The 18,546-nt window shown below is 38.5% G+C and overlaps 1 protein-coding gene across 1 annotated transcript in view; it reads left to right on the plus strand.

Annotated features, from left to right (window-relative positions):
* The window catches only part of LOC137616609 (pre-mRNA-splicing factor Syf2), a 29,648-nt gene extending 23,544 nt beyond the window's left edge, over positions 1-6,104 (plus strand). The window contains exon 6 of the mRNA XM_068346511.1: positions 4,815-6,104. Coding sequence (XP_068202612.1) covers positions 4,815-4,980 — 166 coding nt within the window. The 3' untranslated portion in view covers positions 4,981-6,104. The remainder of the gene's footprint in view (positions 1-4,814) is intronic.
* Positions 6,105-18,546: the final 12,442 nt, after the last annotated feature.

Consider the following 18,546-nt stretch of genomic DNA (forward strand, 5'->3'; position numbering starts at 1 on the left):
ACTTTTCCTTTCTTGGGGTTAGATGTAAAATGGGTTTGCTCCACTATTCTATTTAGTGCTGTACTGTACATGCATGATTGCTGTTGCCTGTTTTTACTTCAAATTCATATTATTAAAGAAAAGTTTAATCAGACCACTGTGATATTCTAATTAATCTTGGAAAATTACCCAATAATAGTCCACATATAATCACCCACCATAACATTTGAAATGTTAAGAAGTTTGCAATATAAGTACTTTACCAGTAGGTATGAATACAGTACAGTGGAACCTCTACACACGAACGTATCTACATCCGAATTTTCCAACATCCGAAGTAAAATTCGAGCAAATTTTTGACTCTACACCCGAATTTTATTTCGACACACGAAGTAAACATTACGCCATTGAGCGTCGAGTGCTCAGTTCTCTATTCTTGAGTGTATCGTGTGGTTGTCCTCTGTTTGGTCTGTTATTAACAGTGCTTATTTTCTTCCTTTTCTCACATTTCCTTTTTGATTTTACCTATAATCATGGTGCCTAAGAAGCTAAGTTTCAGTACAGGAAGAAGGCAATTATTTCATTAGAATTTAAGCAAGAAATTATAGAAAAACATGAGAGCAGTGTGCATGTGAGTGATACTGTATGGCTAAACAATATGGCCGGAATAGGCCTATGATCTCGAGGATCATCAAGCTGAAGGCAGCCATTAAAGCAAATAACCATCGAAGGTGATCACCATTATTACAAGACATCTTAGCAATACCCTGGAAGAGATAGAACGCCTTTTGTTGATAGGGATAAATGACAAAGAGATTGTTAGCAACGATCATTTGTGAGAAGGGCCAGCGTGATGAACAGAAAGAAAGAAAAAAGTGAAGCAAAGAAAACCATGATAGCATTAACAAGCTCTTTTAAATAAGACTTCTCTCTTTTTCTGTTTCCCTCTAAACATAGCATTAACATGTTCTTTAAATAAAATCTCTCTCTCTCTCTCTCTCTCTCTCTCTCTCTCTCTCTCTCTCTCTCTCTCTCTCTCTCTCTCGTTCTTCTTCGCTGATATAGTGCTAGATACGTCTATTATTTTTTTTCCAAGAGAGAGAGAGAGAGAGAGAGAGAGAGAGATTAAACAAAAATGTGTTTAGAGTATATATGATTTTTAAGTGTCAACGAGTTGAAAAACAATTAAATGTAACTAAGAAAGTAATAACAGCTAATCTGAATTCCTTTATTAACTAAAACAAATATTGATACAAGCACACTCGTGTGCGTATGCACAAACACACACACAGGTGCAAAAATTGCTACGCAGTAAGAGATACGGTCGGGGAGGAGGTAGAGATGGTGACTGCGATAACATAACTCGTCACTGAAAGTGATGAAAATAAAAAATCTAAAGAAAAAAAATGTAAGAAATATGAAATATAAAAAAAAAATAAATAAGCTAAGTTAGATTAAAATTTCCGTAGTGTAAGTTACGGTATGTTATCTCAGTCACCATCTCTACCTCCTCGCCGATCGTGTCTCCTCGTGCGTGTGTGTGTGTGTGTTTGTGCATACGCACACGAGTGTGTTTGTATCAATATTTGTTTTAGTTAATAAAGGAATTCGGATTCGCTGATATTGTTTTTTTAGTTACATTTAACTGTCTTTCAACTCGTTAACGCTGTTAAAAATCATATGTACACAACACATTTTTGTTTAATCTCTCATTTTTGTTCTCTCTCTCTCTCTCTCTCTCTCTCTCTCTCTCTCTCTCTCTCTCTCTCTCTCTCTCTCTCTCTCTCAGAAAAAAATTAATAGACGTCTCTAACACTAACAGTGAAGAAGAACAAGAGAGAGAGAGAGAGAGAGAGAGAGAGAGAGAGAGAGAGAGAGAGAGAGGGAGAGAGTATTTATTTAAAGAACATGTTAACACCATGTCTACCTTCTCGCCGATCGTCCGTCTCCTGGCATAGCAAATCCTACACCTGCGTTGGCCTGTCTCTAAGGTAAAGTGGCAATAAAACACATTTTTTATTTATTATTTCTTTATAATTATCTTTTTTACATGCTTCTTTCATATTATGCAGTTATGTTATTGTTATGTGTAATTATGTGTAGCCATTTATTAAGGATTTATTATGGGTTTTTAGGCTGAGGAACTAATTAAATGAATTACCATGTATTCTTATGGTAAAATTCGTTTCTACATCCGAACATTTTCTACATCCGAAGTTGGTTGTGGGACGATTTAAATTCGTATGTAGAGGTACCACTGTACTGTACAGTGTAATGTGATGCCTTTTACATATGACAACTTTAAACAACACTAAGAAGATAGCTCTAGGTACTTTAGAGCTACAGTGATGCCTCAGGATACGAAATTAATCCGTTCAGGATGCGGTTTCGTATCCTGATATTTTCGTATCCTGAGTCGTGTTTTACATGTAAATAGCCTAATCCGTTCCAAGCCTTATAAAAAGTCACCCTTTCTTTCATAAACACGCTAAACTGTAGTAATAAACATGCAATGCAGCCATTTCTATCATTCAATAATTAACACAACCGTTAAAAACAGCCTAATCCATTCCAGAAACCACTATGAGATTATTCAATAATGTAGTTATAGCCAAGTTATCCCCCCCAAGCCCAAAGAAAACGGTCCGTTTTCTTTACTACTGTATAAAAGTTACGGTACTGTATGTACGTAAAGCATTTAGATCAGTGAAGGTGTATTGTTACCTGTACGTACACCTAAATTAATGATTGATACCTGTACACTCTGAAAAAAAGGTTACAGTTAATTAGTGTAACAAAAAAGTTGAAACTTACCTTTTGATTGAGACGATGTCCGATAGCGAAGTCGCGGCAGAGGAGGATGGCATAAGGCAGAAAACGTAACAAGTGACAGACTACGCACAGTAATTTACACACTGAACACATTAACACTTAAACTTTACGAAATGAAAAATGGAAGAAATAATTAACACTTAACATTACGTATGGAAAACTATAAAATGAAAGAAAAAATTACTTTAACACTTAACGGTAACATAAAACTTAAAATTGAATTTTTTTTTTGCTTTTTTATAACTTTACGTTTTTCTTATTTTCTAAATCTCTTCTACTTCTTCATCACTTTCTTTTTTCTGTTTCTTTTCTTTACTTTCACCTTCTAATTCTTCATCCCTTCCTCTTTTCTGTTTCTTTTCTTCACTTTCATCTTCGTCTTGGCCTACCAATACCGCTGGCCTCTTTAATAAGAAACTATCCATTGAAGCTTGTTTCTGCCTACTTTTCAACACATTTCTAAAATGCGTTAGGCAAACGTAATATAATACACTACGTAACAAGTGACAGACTACGTACAGTAATTTACACACTTAACACATTAACACTTAAACTTTACGAAATGAAAAATGGAAGAAATAATTAACACTTAACATTACGTATGGAAAACTATAAAATGAAAGAAAAAATTACTTTAACACTTAACGGTAACATAAAACTTAAAATTGAATTTTTTTTTTTGCTTTTTTATAACTTTACGTTTTTCTTATTTTCTAAATCTCTTCTACTTCTTCATCACTTTCTTTTTTCTATTTCTTTTCTTTACTTTCACCTTCTAATTCTTCATCCCTTCCTCTTTTCTGTTTCTTTTCTTCACTTTCATCTTCGTCTTGGCCTACTAATACCGCTGGCCTCTTTAATAAGAAACTATCCATTGAAGCTTGTTTCTGCCTACTTTTCAACACATTTCTAAAATGCGTTAGGCAAACGTAATATAATACACTACGTAACGTTATATACAGTCTATGTATAGTAAACACTAATACAGTACAGTGCACAGTAACGAATGTTTATTAACGATAACACGTGGCGTACGAATGTACTGTATATTAACACTAAGTCAAACAAGCGAAAGCACACAATGTCTGTTAACGATACCGCGGTCGGAACGAAAAGAGAGAGAGAGAGATGAACGCCCGTGCGTAGGCAAGCTGGGATAGTTGCCGACCAATAGGAAAGCAGGATCTTATGGCGTCAGCTAGCGTCTGAGTAGGGAGATAACCAATGGGTGAGCGGGAGGCTGTGAGTGAGTCTACCCAAGTTCAAAGTCAGGCGGCGCGCGCTTTTTAAAATTACTCTCGGCGAAGAGTTGGGATCTCGTAAGGTTTTCGTATCCTGAAATTTTATCCGTATCCTGGGGCATAAAAATCTTCGAATCACTTTTCGCATCCTGAATTTTTCGTAAGCAGAAACTTTCGTATCCAGAGGTATCACTGTACCTTCTTGGTGTGATTTAAAGTTGTCATATTCGTAAAAGGCATCACATTACACTGTACTGTATTCATACCTACTGGTAAAGTACTTATATTTAAGCCCTCACCGCAACGTGCTGTATTGATAAGTTAAACTGATATATCTAGACTTAAGTCATCTGGTTGTTATTTGAAAGCAAAGATTATCAAAATTAGGTAAAGTAAACTTGTCCAAAATCTTATTCTAAGTATGTTATGAAAAAGTTATCTTAAATGATAGTTACCTTGTACAGTACATACAGTATTAGTTATATTTTGGTTTTTCTTTCTCTAGGATGGGCACTTTGTATTATCCAATATATCAGTTCCAGTCTTTAATGTTTAATAATTCTGTATTGTAACTTCATGGAATTCATACTTCGCTTTTTTGTTTTGAAATGTTGGCTAGGTTTTCCAGTATTAATTATTACTACTTAGGGATTATCAGATATTCTCTCCTCATTCATTATAGCCTAAAGACCAAAATAGGGGATTACAGCTCTTCACTTAAGAACTTGCGAGTTAAATACTGTACATATCTATCTTTTTCAGAATTTCAAAACGTGAGAAATACTCTCGCCGACGCATCTTTGATGATGACGATGACATTAACTTCATTAATGAGCGCAACATGAAGTTCAACAAGAAATTGGAACGTTTCTATGGAGATTATACAGAGGAAATCAAACAGAACTTGGAAAGAGGCACTGCAGTATAATTTATTTTGTAATTTACAGGACTATTGCTATTTTTTTTTTTGTAATTGGAGGACAATTCTTATTTTTCTTTGTAGTTTAAGGGGATGACTGGTAATTTTTCTGAAAATTTGAGGTCATTTGAATTTTTTTAACTTTTGAGATAAGGGGGATACTGCTAAATTTATATTGTTACATCTCATTACCAGATCCTTCTATGTAACAGACTGCTCACAACATCCTCAAGCCACATATTCTGTTGCATAATTGACTCTCCAAATGGCAATATGAGTGGTTTATTGATTACAACATGGCATTCAAGTTATTATATACAGTACTTATTTTTTTTCACATGATGTAAGGATAAGTTTCAAATGTTGGAATTAGAAATGGTATTCTATATCCTCCAGGTACAAAATTATCGACAGAAATTTTCGTTTAAAGAATTACGCTCATATTTGGAATTTGCCTAAATACCAAGTTTATTATATCCTTTTTCATATGCAGTTTATAAGCATCCTGTTACTTTAGAAAAAAAACTGCTTTCTGTTTTTTCTATATTTATTCATTGTCTTTCCTAATGCAATGCAATACAGCTGGGACATAGTGATTTGTGAAAAGCATTTGACTGGTTTCCAAGGGAAGGAGGATGGAGATTTGCAGTACAGTATGTGAGAGATGGGGTTTTCTGAAAAAATATGTTAGAGTGGTACAGAGTATGTATGCAGAGGCAACCACAAAAGTAAGAAGCTCTGTTGGAACTACAGAAAATTTCAATCTATTTTTTCAGATTTTGTGCAGTTTTTTAAAAGCTATCTCTTCCCATATTTTCTGGCCAATCTTAAGATTTTGAAAACTAATTTGAAGCCTATAATATAATGTATCGATTTCAAGGATTAGATTTTTTAGACTTTATTCCATTTAGAATTTTTTCTTTTTTAAATGTATACTGTAGACCCCAAAACTACCAATATTTCTGGATATATTTAAAAATTTGGTTTTGCCAGACGAAAACTTATAGACCTCAAATTCAGTTACACTATTCTTTAGGATTAAAATTCTTTATTAATTTTCAAGATTGCTTTATAGATAAAAATGTAGATAGAATTTTAATAAAAGAAAAATTCCTTTTTGAGATATAGCAGTTTTACAGTTTTTTACTTACCTTTGCTGATAGAGCTGATCTTGGGGATATTATCGGGCTTCCGATGCCCTCTCTTTTTAAAAGATATTAACCCCTTTTCTTGACATTATAATCAAGATAGTAGTTCAAGATTTTTTTATTATTTGGTGGGTATCATAGTGTGCCAGGTCTATGAACTAAAATCCCCCTAATTTTAGGTAGTAGGTTGGCCAGAGCACCAGCCAACCGTTGTGATACTACTACTAGAGTTATAGGTCCTTTCACTGGCAGACAGCACTACATTGGATCACTCTGGTTATGGCTCATTTTGTCTTTGGTTACACATAAACCAAATAGTCTGGCCTATTCTTACCACATTCTCCTCTGCCCTCATACACCTGACAACACAGATTACCAAACAATTTTTCTTCACTCATGGGGTTAACTACTGCAATGTAATTGTTCAGTGGCTACTTTCCTCTTGGTAAGGGTAGAAGAGAGACTTAGCTATGGTAAGCAACTCTTCTAGGAGGACACTCCAAAATCAAACCATTGTTTTCAATATTAAACTTACCCGATAATCATGTAGCTGTCAACTCCGTTGCCCGACAGAATTCTATGGAGGGATACGCCAGCTATCACAATACTAGAAGGGGGTGTATTTACCAGCGCCACCTGTGGCCAGGTACTCAAGTACTTCTTGTTGACACCTCCTCAATTATTCCTCTGTCGTGCTTCCGGCAAGACGTTCTGGGATACGCTTATGTTCTTGGAGTATTTTCACGACTTTGGTGAAGTATTTCTCTTTGATTTCGGCTGTCGCTTTACTGGAAAACTTCTATATTAGCTTAGTTAGCTTTTGGAATTAATTTGATTAATTTTGGTGACGAGAGAGTATGAACTCTCGTTCACCTTTCAATGGCCGACCCTTCCCTTAGACGGAAGTGTTGGTGTCTAAGAGAGTATAGACTCTCTTTCTTAATTTTGCTTAACAAAGTTATAGATTTATTTTATATCTCTCCGCCTCTTATAGGCCTCTTCGATTAACTTCCTTTTATTATAAACTCATTAAAATTAATTTTTATATTTGTTTATATTCGACCTTCCTAATAGTAGGCGGTCTTTTACCGAAGTTAATAAACTTTGAGCCCGTCATTTCGGTTTTACCTGTTAACATATTATGCTAGTTCCGCCACAGAGTTTGAAAGATTTTCTTTGACAGTCTCGTACTGTTTTCAAAGCTGAACTAACGTTTTGTTTTGTCTCTGCAGTTGTTGACGTTCAGAACGTTCAACTTGCACTCTATCGTTACGATAGAGAAAGAATGTTCACGGTTTCACGTTGCAGTAAGAGTAACCGTGTCTAGCGTTTTGTTCATTCTTTCTTAACTTAATGGTTTTGATCCTAATAAAGGAACTTTTCAGTTTTTTCCTTTAACAATAATAGGTTTTAACGATATATATGATTGGGCTCTTCTCTCAGGTTCTAAGTTGCTCTTCTCCCTAGTCTCTTTAGGGGAAGAAACTAAACGTTTCTAGAGTGATCTAGTGTTTAGTCTCTTTCCAACCACTGATTTATCTTTCATTAGTTTTTTTCTGTTACATTGTAATTCTGTTTTCGCAATTACTAACTTTGAGAAAGGATAGAATTGCGTATTTCAGGTACAAACCACTTAAGTTTCGAGTTCAGTGAAATAAGTGCAAACAGAAATCAAAGTGATAAGTGATTAGTGCGTGAGGGTACTTTTGTGCGCGCCAGTCGTCCTCCCAGTCCGGGACCTCTTGCAAGCTCCCAAGCCCAGGGGAGAAGCAATGTCGAAGGGCATAAGGGTTCAGCAGGCCTTGATCGGCGCACAGAAGTATTCTCGGTGGTTGTGGGCGTGTCTTACCGAGACCGTCACTCCCACCCGCAGACGATTGAGCCCTTATTTTGCTCGTCTGCAGAAGAGATTAGGGGAGAAAATAAAGGCAGAGTAACGCTGGTCTCAGGTCTCAAGACTTCTTAAACGTTAAGTCCAGACCTATGCCAGACGTACGAAGTTAAAGTTCACAACCCGAATGCAGTCGTTGGGTTAGCTCTGACTCTCCTAAGTCATCAGTTGATTACACTCCGACTTAGAGGAGTAAGGTTCTGCCACAACAGATCTCTGCTGTTAAGGCTTTACCTCAGCAGAACTTAGTGTCTGCCGACCCCAAGTTAACTCTACTGCAGTCCATACAGTCACAACTTTCGGTCTTGATGCGTGAGTGTCGGGCTAAGAGTGTTGCACCGCCTGCACTCCCTCCACCTGTTCTCGCTGCACCTGTGCTCGCCCAGCCTGCACCTGCTCCGCCTGGTCGCAGCACCATCTGCCAGGCGTACGATGTTGTGAACTCTACTACAGTCCATGCAAACACAGTTTTCGGACTTGATGAGTGAGTGTCGGGCTGAGAGTGTTGCTCCACCGCCTCCGCCTACACTCCCTCCTCCTACACTCGCTCCGCCTGATCACAGTACCATCTGCCAGGCGTATGATGTTGTGGACTCTACTACAGTCCATGCAAACACAGCTTTCGGACTTGATGCGTGAGTGTCGTGCTGAGAGTGTTGCACCTCCTGCACCTGTGGTGCACCAACCTCCTGCACCCGTTCAGCCTGTGCTGCACCCGCCTGCACCGGTGGTGCACCAACCTCCTGCACCCGTTCAGCCTGTGCTGCACCCGCCTGCACCGGTGGTGCACCAACCTCTTGCACCCGTTCAGCCTATGCTGCACCCGCCTGCACCGGTGGTGCACCAACCTCCTGCACCCGTTCAGCCTGTGCTGCACCCGCCTGCACTCGCTGCACCCAGTCGCAGCTCCATCTGCCAGGCGTACGATGTTGAACCACTTTCGGAGTTTGCTGTTCACAGTGTTGTTCAGCTTCAGCCTTCTTTAAGGCAACCCTTGCTTTGGGATCAGGAGAGTTACACTCTTCCTCCTCCTCCCCTTGCTGCTCCTCCAGTGGTGCAACTCTCGGTTGGGGTACAACAACCTCTCCCCTCCGTGAGTCTGTCTGCTCAACCAGCGCTGCACCGAGTTCAACCCTCATCTAGGCAAGCTCATCTACACCATGCACTTGCGCCTCAGGAGCCTCAGCTTGCTAGAACTTTACCTTGTTCTGCGCAGCCTCAACCTTCTCATGCTCCACTCATCTCTCAGGAACAGGAACGGACTACTCCGCCTCCGTCCTCCGCTCAGCTGGTACAATCCTTGGGTGCAACTCTTGCTAGGAGTCAACCTCCTTCACCCTTGCACCTGCCTTCTGCTCCGTCTGTTGTTCAGCCTATGCAGTCTGAACCTCAGGTTTTCCCTCAAGTTGAGGAAACCTCTGTTGTTGTTCCAGCTCGTTCTGACTCTGCTGTTCAGCATACCATGGTTTAAACCCCATGCAAGCATGCATTAAGCACTCTAGCACTGGTCATGGAATTTCTGAGAAATGTTAAACGCCATGCACACGCTCTGCTTTCCTTTCAGCAGGCTCTACTTCCTACATGCTCAGCATTCAGCATGCTCTGCATTCAGCATGCTCTGCATACAACATGCTCTGCATACAGCATGCTCTGCATTCAGCATGCTCTGCATTCAGCATACTCTGCATACATCATGCTCTGCATACCTTACCGCATGCTTCTCAACACATCTTGGGTTGTTGCCAACTCACTAGACTGTCAAGCAGTTTCATAACGTTGCCTTCTAGTCTGCTGCTTTGCACCAGTGAACCCTCACTCAGAGAACTTAGCTTTTCTAGGATAAGGTCCCTGTAGATGAGAAAGTTCTTTTCTCCCTCCTTCTGATATTCCCTTGAGGACTCTGTCATTTGGAGGGAGCCTTTAGCTGCATAACCTCTTATGGACTTTTATTTAAGCATAACATGCTTACAGGGAAGGTAATGGTTACACTTCAGCCGCTAATCCCGTCTGTTACCACACCTGCTCCCATAGACCTTGAGCTGTGTTGCATGACATGCAGTCCAAGCTTAGTCCTTGTTAGAGGATTTTTTGTTTACGGAGTCAATGTGTCACGGGGAAGACGTTCAACAACCAACAGAAGGGACTTGTTGTGACGCAGTGGGCAACCTCAGCAACCCGTTAAGGAGTTGTCTGTACGACCCAGACAGTCTAGACAGATTCGGGTTGTCACTGTACTTCCTCGCTTGCCCATGATTGACAGTTTACAGACTGTGCAGCAGTATCATGATCTTGTGTCCGGCTCCGTCAGACGACTGGCTTTTAAGAGCTCCCTCAAGTCGTCGCTGTCTGGAGATTTTCAAATGGACTATGGATCTGACCAAGGAACTGGGCCTCCTGGTCAATTTTGAGGAGTCTCAGCTCGTTCCATCCCAGACCATTGTCTCCTTGGGTATGGATCTTCAGAGTCGAGCTTTTCGGACTTGTCCGTCGGCCCCAAGGATCTTCCAAGCCCTAGAATGCATCCAGAGCATGCTGAGAAGGAACCGATGCTTAGTCAGGCAGTGGATGAGTCTAACAGGGACACTTTCATCGCTGGCCCTGTTCATCGAGTTAGGGAGACTCCACCTCCGCCCCCTTCAGTATCATCTAGCTGCTCACTGGATAAAGGACATGACGCTAGAGACGGGCTCAGTTCCTGTTTCCGAAGAGATGAGGTCTACTCTAACGTGGTGGAAGAACAGCATTCTTCTCAAGGAAGGTCTACCATTGGCTGTTCAGTCCTCCGACCACCGTCTCTTCTCGGACGCATCGGACACGGGCTGGGGTGCGACACTGGACGGACAGGAATGCTCGGGAACATGGAATCAGGAGCAAAGGACACTTCACATCTATTGCAAGGAGTTGTTGGCAGTTCATTTGGCCTTGATAAACTTCAAGTCCCTCCAGCTTAACAAGGTGGTGGAGGTGAACTCCGACTACACCACAGCCTTGGCTTACATCTCCAAGCAGGGAGGGACTCATTCGAGGAAGTTGTTCGAGATCGCAAGGGACCTCCTCATTTGGTCAAAAGATCGAAAGCTCACGCTGGTAACGAGGCTCATTCAGGGCGATATGAATGTCATGGCAGATCGCCTCAGCCGGAAGGGTCAGGTCTTCCCCACAGAGTGGACCCTTCACAAGAATGTTTGCAGCAGACTTTGGGCCCTGTGGGATCAGCCAACCATAGATCTATTCGCTACCTCGATGACCAAGAGGCTCCTCTTGTATTGTTCTCCGATTCCAGACCCAGCAGCAGTTCGCGTGGATGCCTTTCTGCTGGATTGGTCCCATCTCAACCTGTATGCATTCCCGCCGTTCAAGATTGTCAACAGGGTACTTCAGAAGTTCGCCTCTCACAAAGGGACACGGCTGACGTTGGTTGCTCCCCTCTGGCCCGCGAGAGAATGTTTCACTGAGGTACTGCAATGGCTGGTCGACGTTCCCAGGACTCTTCCTCCTAGAGTGGACCTTCTGCGTCAACCTCACGTAAAGAAGGTACTCCCAACCTCCACGCTCTTCGTCTGACTGCCTTCAGACTATCGAAAGACTCTCAAGAGCTAGAGGCTTTTCGAAGGAGGCAGCCAGAGCGATTGCCAGAGCAAGGACGACATCCACTCTCAGAGTCTATCAGTCTTTATGGGAAGTCTTCCGAAGCTGGTGCAAGGCCAATGCAGTTTTCCTCAGCCAGTACCAATGTAACCCAGATTACTGACTTCCTGTTACATCTAAGGAACGTAAGCTCCCTATCAGCTCCTACGATCAAGGGTTACAGAAGTTTGTTGGCAGCGGTTTTCTGCCACAGAGGCTTGGATCTTTCCTCCAACAAAGATCTACAGGACCTCCTTAGGTCTTTTGAGACCTCAAAGGAACGTCGGTTGTCCACTCCAGGCTGGAATCTAGACGTGGTCCTAAGGTTCCTAATGTCATCAGGATTTGAACCGCTCCAATCAGCCTCTTTTAAGGACCTCACATTAAAAAACTCTTTTCCTCGTGTGCTTAGCAACAGGTAAAAGAGTAAGTGAGATCCACGCCTTCAGCAGGAACATAGGTTTCACATCTGAAACGGCTACATGTTCCTTACAGCTCGGTTTTTTGGCTAAAAACGAGCTTCCTTCCCGTCCTTGGCCTAAGTCGTTCGAGATCCCAAGCCTGTCCAACATGGTGGGGAACGAACTGGAGAGAGTACTTTGCCCAGTTAGAGCTCTTAAGTACTATCTAAAGGTCAAAACCATTACGAGGACAATCAGAAGCCTTATGGTGTGCTATCAAGAAGCCTTCTCTACCAATGTCTAAGAACTCAGTTTCTTACTACATCAGGCTTCTGATTAGAGAAGCAAATTCTCATCTGAAGGAAGAAGACCTTGCTTTGCTGAAGGTAAGGACACATGAAGTGAGAGCTGTGGCTACTTCAGTGGCCTTCAAACAGAACCGTTCTCTGCAGAGTGTTATGGATGCAACCTATTGGAGAAACAAGTCAGTGTTCGCATCATTCTATCTCAAAGATGTCCAGTCTCTTTACGAGTACTGCTACACCCTGGGTCTATTCGTAGCAACGAATGCAGTAGTAGGCGAGGGCTCAGCCACTACATTCCCATAATCCCATAACTTTTTAACCTTTCTCTTGAATACTTTTTATGGGTTGTACGGTCGGCTAAGAAGCCTTCCACATCCTTGTTGATTTGGCGGGTGGTCAATTCTTTCTTGAGAAGCGCCAAGGTTAAAGGTTGTGATGAGGTCCTTTAGTATGGGTTGCAGCCCTGTATACTTTAGCACCTTTGAGTTGATTCAGCCTCCCAAGAGGAACGCTGCGCTCAGTAAGGAAGACGATCTTATTAAAGGCAGAGTAACGGTTCAAGTCGACTTCCTTACCAGGTACTTATTATTTCATTGTTATTGTGGATAACTGATTATATGAAATATGGGATACTTAGCTATCCTTTAATCTTGTACACTGGTTTTCACCCACCCCCCTGGGTGTGAATCAGCTACATGATTATCGGGTAAGTTTAATATTGAAAAATGTTATTTTTATTAATAAAATAAATTTTTGAATATACTTACCCGATAATCATGATTTAATCGACCCTCCCTTCCTCCCCATAGAGAACCAGTGGACCGAGGAATAATTGAGGAGGTGTCAACAAGAAGTACTTGAGTACCTGGCCACAGGTGGCGCTGGTAAATACACCCCCTTCTAGTATTGTGATAGCTGGCGTATCCCTCCATAGAATTCTGTCGGGCAACGGAGTTGACAGCTACATGATTATCGGGTAAGTATATTCAAAAATTTATTTTATTAATAAAAATAACATTTTTCTGGTCTTGGGTAGTGTCATAGCCTCTGTACCAGGGCCTTCCACTATCTTGGATTAGAGATCTCTTGCTTGAGGGTACACTCAGGCATGCTGTTCTATCATATTTCTATTCCTCTTTAAGTGTTTTTAGTTTATATTTGAAGGATTTGATTTAATATTGTTACTGCACTTAAAATATTTCATTTTGATTGTTTATTCTTTTAGTTTATTTATTTCCTTGTTTCCTTTCCTCACTGGGCTATTTTTCCCTGTTGGAGCCCTTGGGCTTATAGCATCTTGCTTTTCCAGCTATGTTTATAGCTTACCTGGTAATAATAATAATAGCTTGTAATCCTATCCTTTTCTTTCACTAACCATATTCTCTGTTGGTGTAGAAGTAAAAAAAGATTTTCTTTTCTTTCATTTTTATAGTTTTCAAGTCCTTTTCTGATGTCCTTTATGAATGGCCAAAGTGAACCAGCAACAACCATTTATTTGTTCGCGTTCTGCATGCTGACATGATAAGAACAGGTTGCAGTATCCTTTCCATGCAGCCTCACATTTGGCACCTAGTCCATACTTCAGCATTGAAAGACTTGTCTATATTTTACGCACGACCTTTCAAGCATTTCCTCAACAGATCATGTGATGTCATTTTTTCAAAACGCTGACAATTTTGATCTCATTACATATGGCTTCTAGGTTGGACATTTCTGGCTATGTCTGGCTTATAGAAATAATAGTTTTGCTCTCCTCTTTGGAAAAAAGAGTGGTTATGCTTACAATCTGTACTGTACTAGTAAGATATTTAAATATGGCCATTCCTTGTTTTTCCATTTTACCTGTTAGGTCCTTCGTATTTTTTGTACCCTTCTGATTGCACAACCATAGTAATCAATGTCAAATAATTCTTAAAGCTATGAGAGTTGCAATTACTCGATATTGGCATCATCCTTGTAATTACCACTTGATTTGTTATAAGAAAGCAGGAGTCAAATTTAGATACCAAATCAAACAGGCTAAGTGACAGTCTTGGGTAAACTTTATATCCAAAATTAATTGGAAGACTATCTTAATGGAAGTCTGGACAAAAATAAGAAAGATTAGTGGGAAACATATACCTTCACAATCAACTGAAACTGAATGTAAAGGTCAAATGTTGCCAAATCCACAGAATGCAAGTAAAGCATTTACAGATTGTTCTTAAAAAATCTCTAGAAAATTCTACATCTATGTACAGTATTACCAACAACGTATTCTAGAAGAGAATTGCCCTCTCGATTTTGGAGCTATACAAGTAGAATGATATAATTTGCCTTTTATCATGAAAGAGATTTTGTCAGCCTTGTCTGCATATAATGATTCGGCTACTGGAATTTATATCACCTGTTCAATGATCATAGCCTCTTTGAAACTTGGAAAAGATTGCTAACTCATGACCAAGTACAGTATTGGCCAATTGTATCAACATCTTGTATATCTAAATTGATAGAAAAGATGGTGAAAGTATGATTGGTATAGGTTCTTGAACTAAAAGAACATATTAACCCCTCACAGTTTGGCTGCACTGATGTTTCGCAAGAATAGAAGCTTACAATACTACCTAGAGATACGGTATTCTTCGAACCATTCATGAAATTGGACAAAGAGGGGAACTTTTGATATGTGTTAAATCTTTTCTGAATAACCATCAATTTAAAGTTAGAGTAAGGAATATATTCTCATTAATTCATAATCAAGTAGAGGGTGTTCTACCAGGCAGTGTCCTTAGAGTAGCATTGTTCCATGAATGTCAGTAAGTTGAATGGCTATATCTACCTGGAAAAAGAGGTAAGAAGATTAAATTTTGTTGGATGCCTGCTCATGTAGGTATCAAGGGAATTAAAAAAAAAAAAGTGGTCTCAGTGGTAAAGGAGGTAGTTCATGATTTATGTAGGCTATAAGAAATAACTTAATAGTACCAGCAAAAGGTATGTACCCCATAATTCAGTCTGTATGCTACTTTGAGAAACTTGGGACTTTTAATGGGAGTTGGAAAATCAGAAAATGGACATGTTTTGATATGACAAGGTCAAAATAAGTGGTGGTGTGCTGAATGAGAATTAGTCACACCAGATTAATGGATAAACATTTTGATGAGTAGAGAGCATAAGTCATTCTGTAAAGATTGTTTGGTGTCATTAACTATGAAGCTTATATCAAGTGAGTGTCCAAGTTGCTTGACCGAGAGATTGCACCACTTTGATAATTACAAGGATAGTAATGACTCATCTACATTCGATAAAAATTTTTGGGACCTGAACATAATGTGGATTGCCTTTTTAAGTTTCTTGTGGAGACTAGTTTATTTATTAAGATATAATTACTGTTTTGAATAAGAAGTATATGATAATCACTAACTAAATGTTTTGTCATCCATTACCATTGTTGTTATGATGCCAGATATCTAATAATCAATCAGCCTTCTGTCCCTAACTAATCTTTATTTGTTTTTAGTTTTTAACTTAACCTCTGTTTCTGGCTCTTTGCTTCTAGCTTAATAGCCTACCCAGTCACTTTTAACTTGAACTTCATAGTGCAATTTAATGGATTTCCGCCACTTGTGTACGCCTACAGGTTAAATGATCTAATTACGAATTGCTTCTTATGTATTTAAGTATATATATATATATATATATATATATATATGTATATATATATATATATATATATATATATATATATATATATATATATATATATATATATATATATATATATATATATATTCCCATACAACATCGACAAGGAAGAATAGATATGACTTTCCATGAGTGTCTTATGAAGCTATTCAAGATATATAGAGATGAAATTAACTTCTTTAAAATTAAAGATAATGGATTAACTAAAGTGAGTTTTTTTATCATTTATATGTTATACATGATTCAAACAAATGATAGAATTGCTATTCATAATGACATGAGATTATGGGGTTCGTTATAGTTCCGGCTAGGACTATATTTTCTAATATTTTTTTTTTCAATTAGAAAACTCCAATTTTCTTCTAAAATTTATTTTTGAGATAATAAATGGTTAGTGAGACATATTCCCTAATAAATCCAATGGGAACCGAGTGTTTAGGGTGTGGAAATATACTGAAAAAACGGTTAATAATGGCAGGGCAAACCTTTTCTTCTCCATCCATTATTTTTAGGGGTACTCATAATAAAACCATGGAAAATTACTAAATTATCTACATCAAAAACGCCTGTGAGTTGTGACATTTTTCATTTGTTTGTTGACATTTTGTGAAACGGTCGTATTCGCTCCTGTTCGTTCGTGTGTACATACCTTGTTGCATACTAGAAATTTTCAGATAAATGCGCATTTACTCCTGTACTTACGCTTACGAGACTAGATATTTTTTTTTCACAGGCACCTTCAAGAATTCTACTCGACGTGACCCTACCAATTTCGTGTGTATGTATTCACTGATGCAATACCCACGTGCATGTATTTCTTGGTTTTATTATAGTTCCCATTAGGACAACAGTGTTTTAATAAATAACATTTCATCTTATCTCTAGAGTCTAATGTGGCTAACTTCCAACAATTAAACAGTAAACGAATACCTCTTAAATTGCATAATTTGTAAGTAGTTTACGTTTATAAAACTAGTTTCGTTTTCTTTAAACATGGATGAGTCGTTTTCATTCATGAGTATTCTATCTAAGGGTAACTTATTTAGTTTGTTCACTAATGCGATGAAATTTGTTTTCAAATTTGAAATTTGTCTATCATCGGTTTAGTTGCAATATAGTGTTAATACTGATTAAGCAAATATATTAGTATTTGTTTACAAGACCACGCTCTCCATATACTGCCTTATTATGCCAAGCTATTGTTTCCATCTATTACTTTTTATCATAATTTAAAACAATTTGTCACATGGGAAACAAGTTAAAAATATAAGATTATATAAAAAAAACTATTGGATTGTAAAAAAAAAACTAGCCTGGTTTCCTCACTAAATGACCTGGAACTGACATCGTCAATATAGTCAACTGTCAACCAAATAGAAGTTCGTGATGCCAGCGAAAATCTGATATATAGCCTATTCTAAATATATACTAAATCAAAAACGGAGTAATTGCTCAAAAGTGTCACTATTTATGAATTGTATATTTTATGGACACTTTTGAGTAATTACTCTATTTTTAGTATATATTTTGAATATATATCAAATGTACGCTGGCATCACGAACTTCTGCTTGATAAGTTATATATATTAGTATACCATATATATATATATATATATATATATATATATATATATATATATATATATATAATTCTATAGTTTTCTAAAATTTTAACTTATCTCCCACATAGTGAATAGTTTTAGATTATGAAAAAGTAATAGGGGAAAAATGGTTTTACGCAATTTGGCAGTAAATGGAGAGCGAGGTCCTGTAGGCCTAAACAAATACCAATATACTAAAATCCTCCACAGCTAAATTATCTAAAATTCGGTGCCAGTGTAGTTTGTATTCTACACATACCTCTTAGGTATTATTATTCAAGTACGGAAAATCTTTCCATAACTCTAATTTTACCACTTCTTGTTCCTACCAAGTGTATCTTGTATCCTACCCAAGTGTCTTGTTCCTAGAGAGATGACAAACTAGTGTAGCTAAATTGTGAAGTTTTAATGATTGTTCAATTGTTGAATTGTTCATGTGAATGGTTATACATGAGCTCAGAACATCGACGCTCACTCATTAATGTCAGTTCATGCTCAATAGCAAACGGTTCCTTCATATTCAAAGAGAACGTAACAGATTTTAAAGCAAAGACTATTTTAAAATAACACAATTTGCGAGTCGTGCATGTACTGTTCAAATTTTAGAAGTTGAATAATTAGTCGTCAGATATACGAGGAACCCCTCTCATCCTGCCCACATCACCGAGAGAGAGAGAGAGAGAGAGAGAGAGAGAGAGAGAGAGAGAGAGAGAGAGAGAGAGAGAGAGAGAGAGAGAGAGAGAGAGAGAGAGAGAGAGTAAATTTATAGTTCCGGTAGGAACAAAATTTTCAAATAGATTTTTATTTTCAGAGTGATTCCATATAAAGATAATTGATTTATATGATCAAGTTTCCATGAAATGCCTATTTTCTAGTATGTTAAGAATACTGCTTAGTTTTTCGCGTAGGCTAGTACTTCTG

The sequence above is a fragment of the Palaemon carinicauda genome, chromosome 22 (genome assembly GCF_036898095.1).
Source record: "Palaemon carinicauda isolate YSFRI2023 chromosome 22, ASM3689809v2, whole genome shotgun sequence".
Classification (NCBI taxonomy): domain Eukaryota; kingdom Metazoa; phylum Arthropoda; class Malacostraca; order Decapoda; family Palaemonidae; genus Palaemon; species Palaemon carinicauda.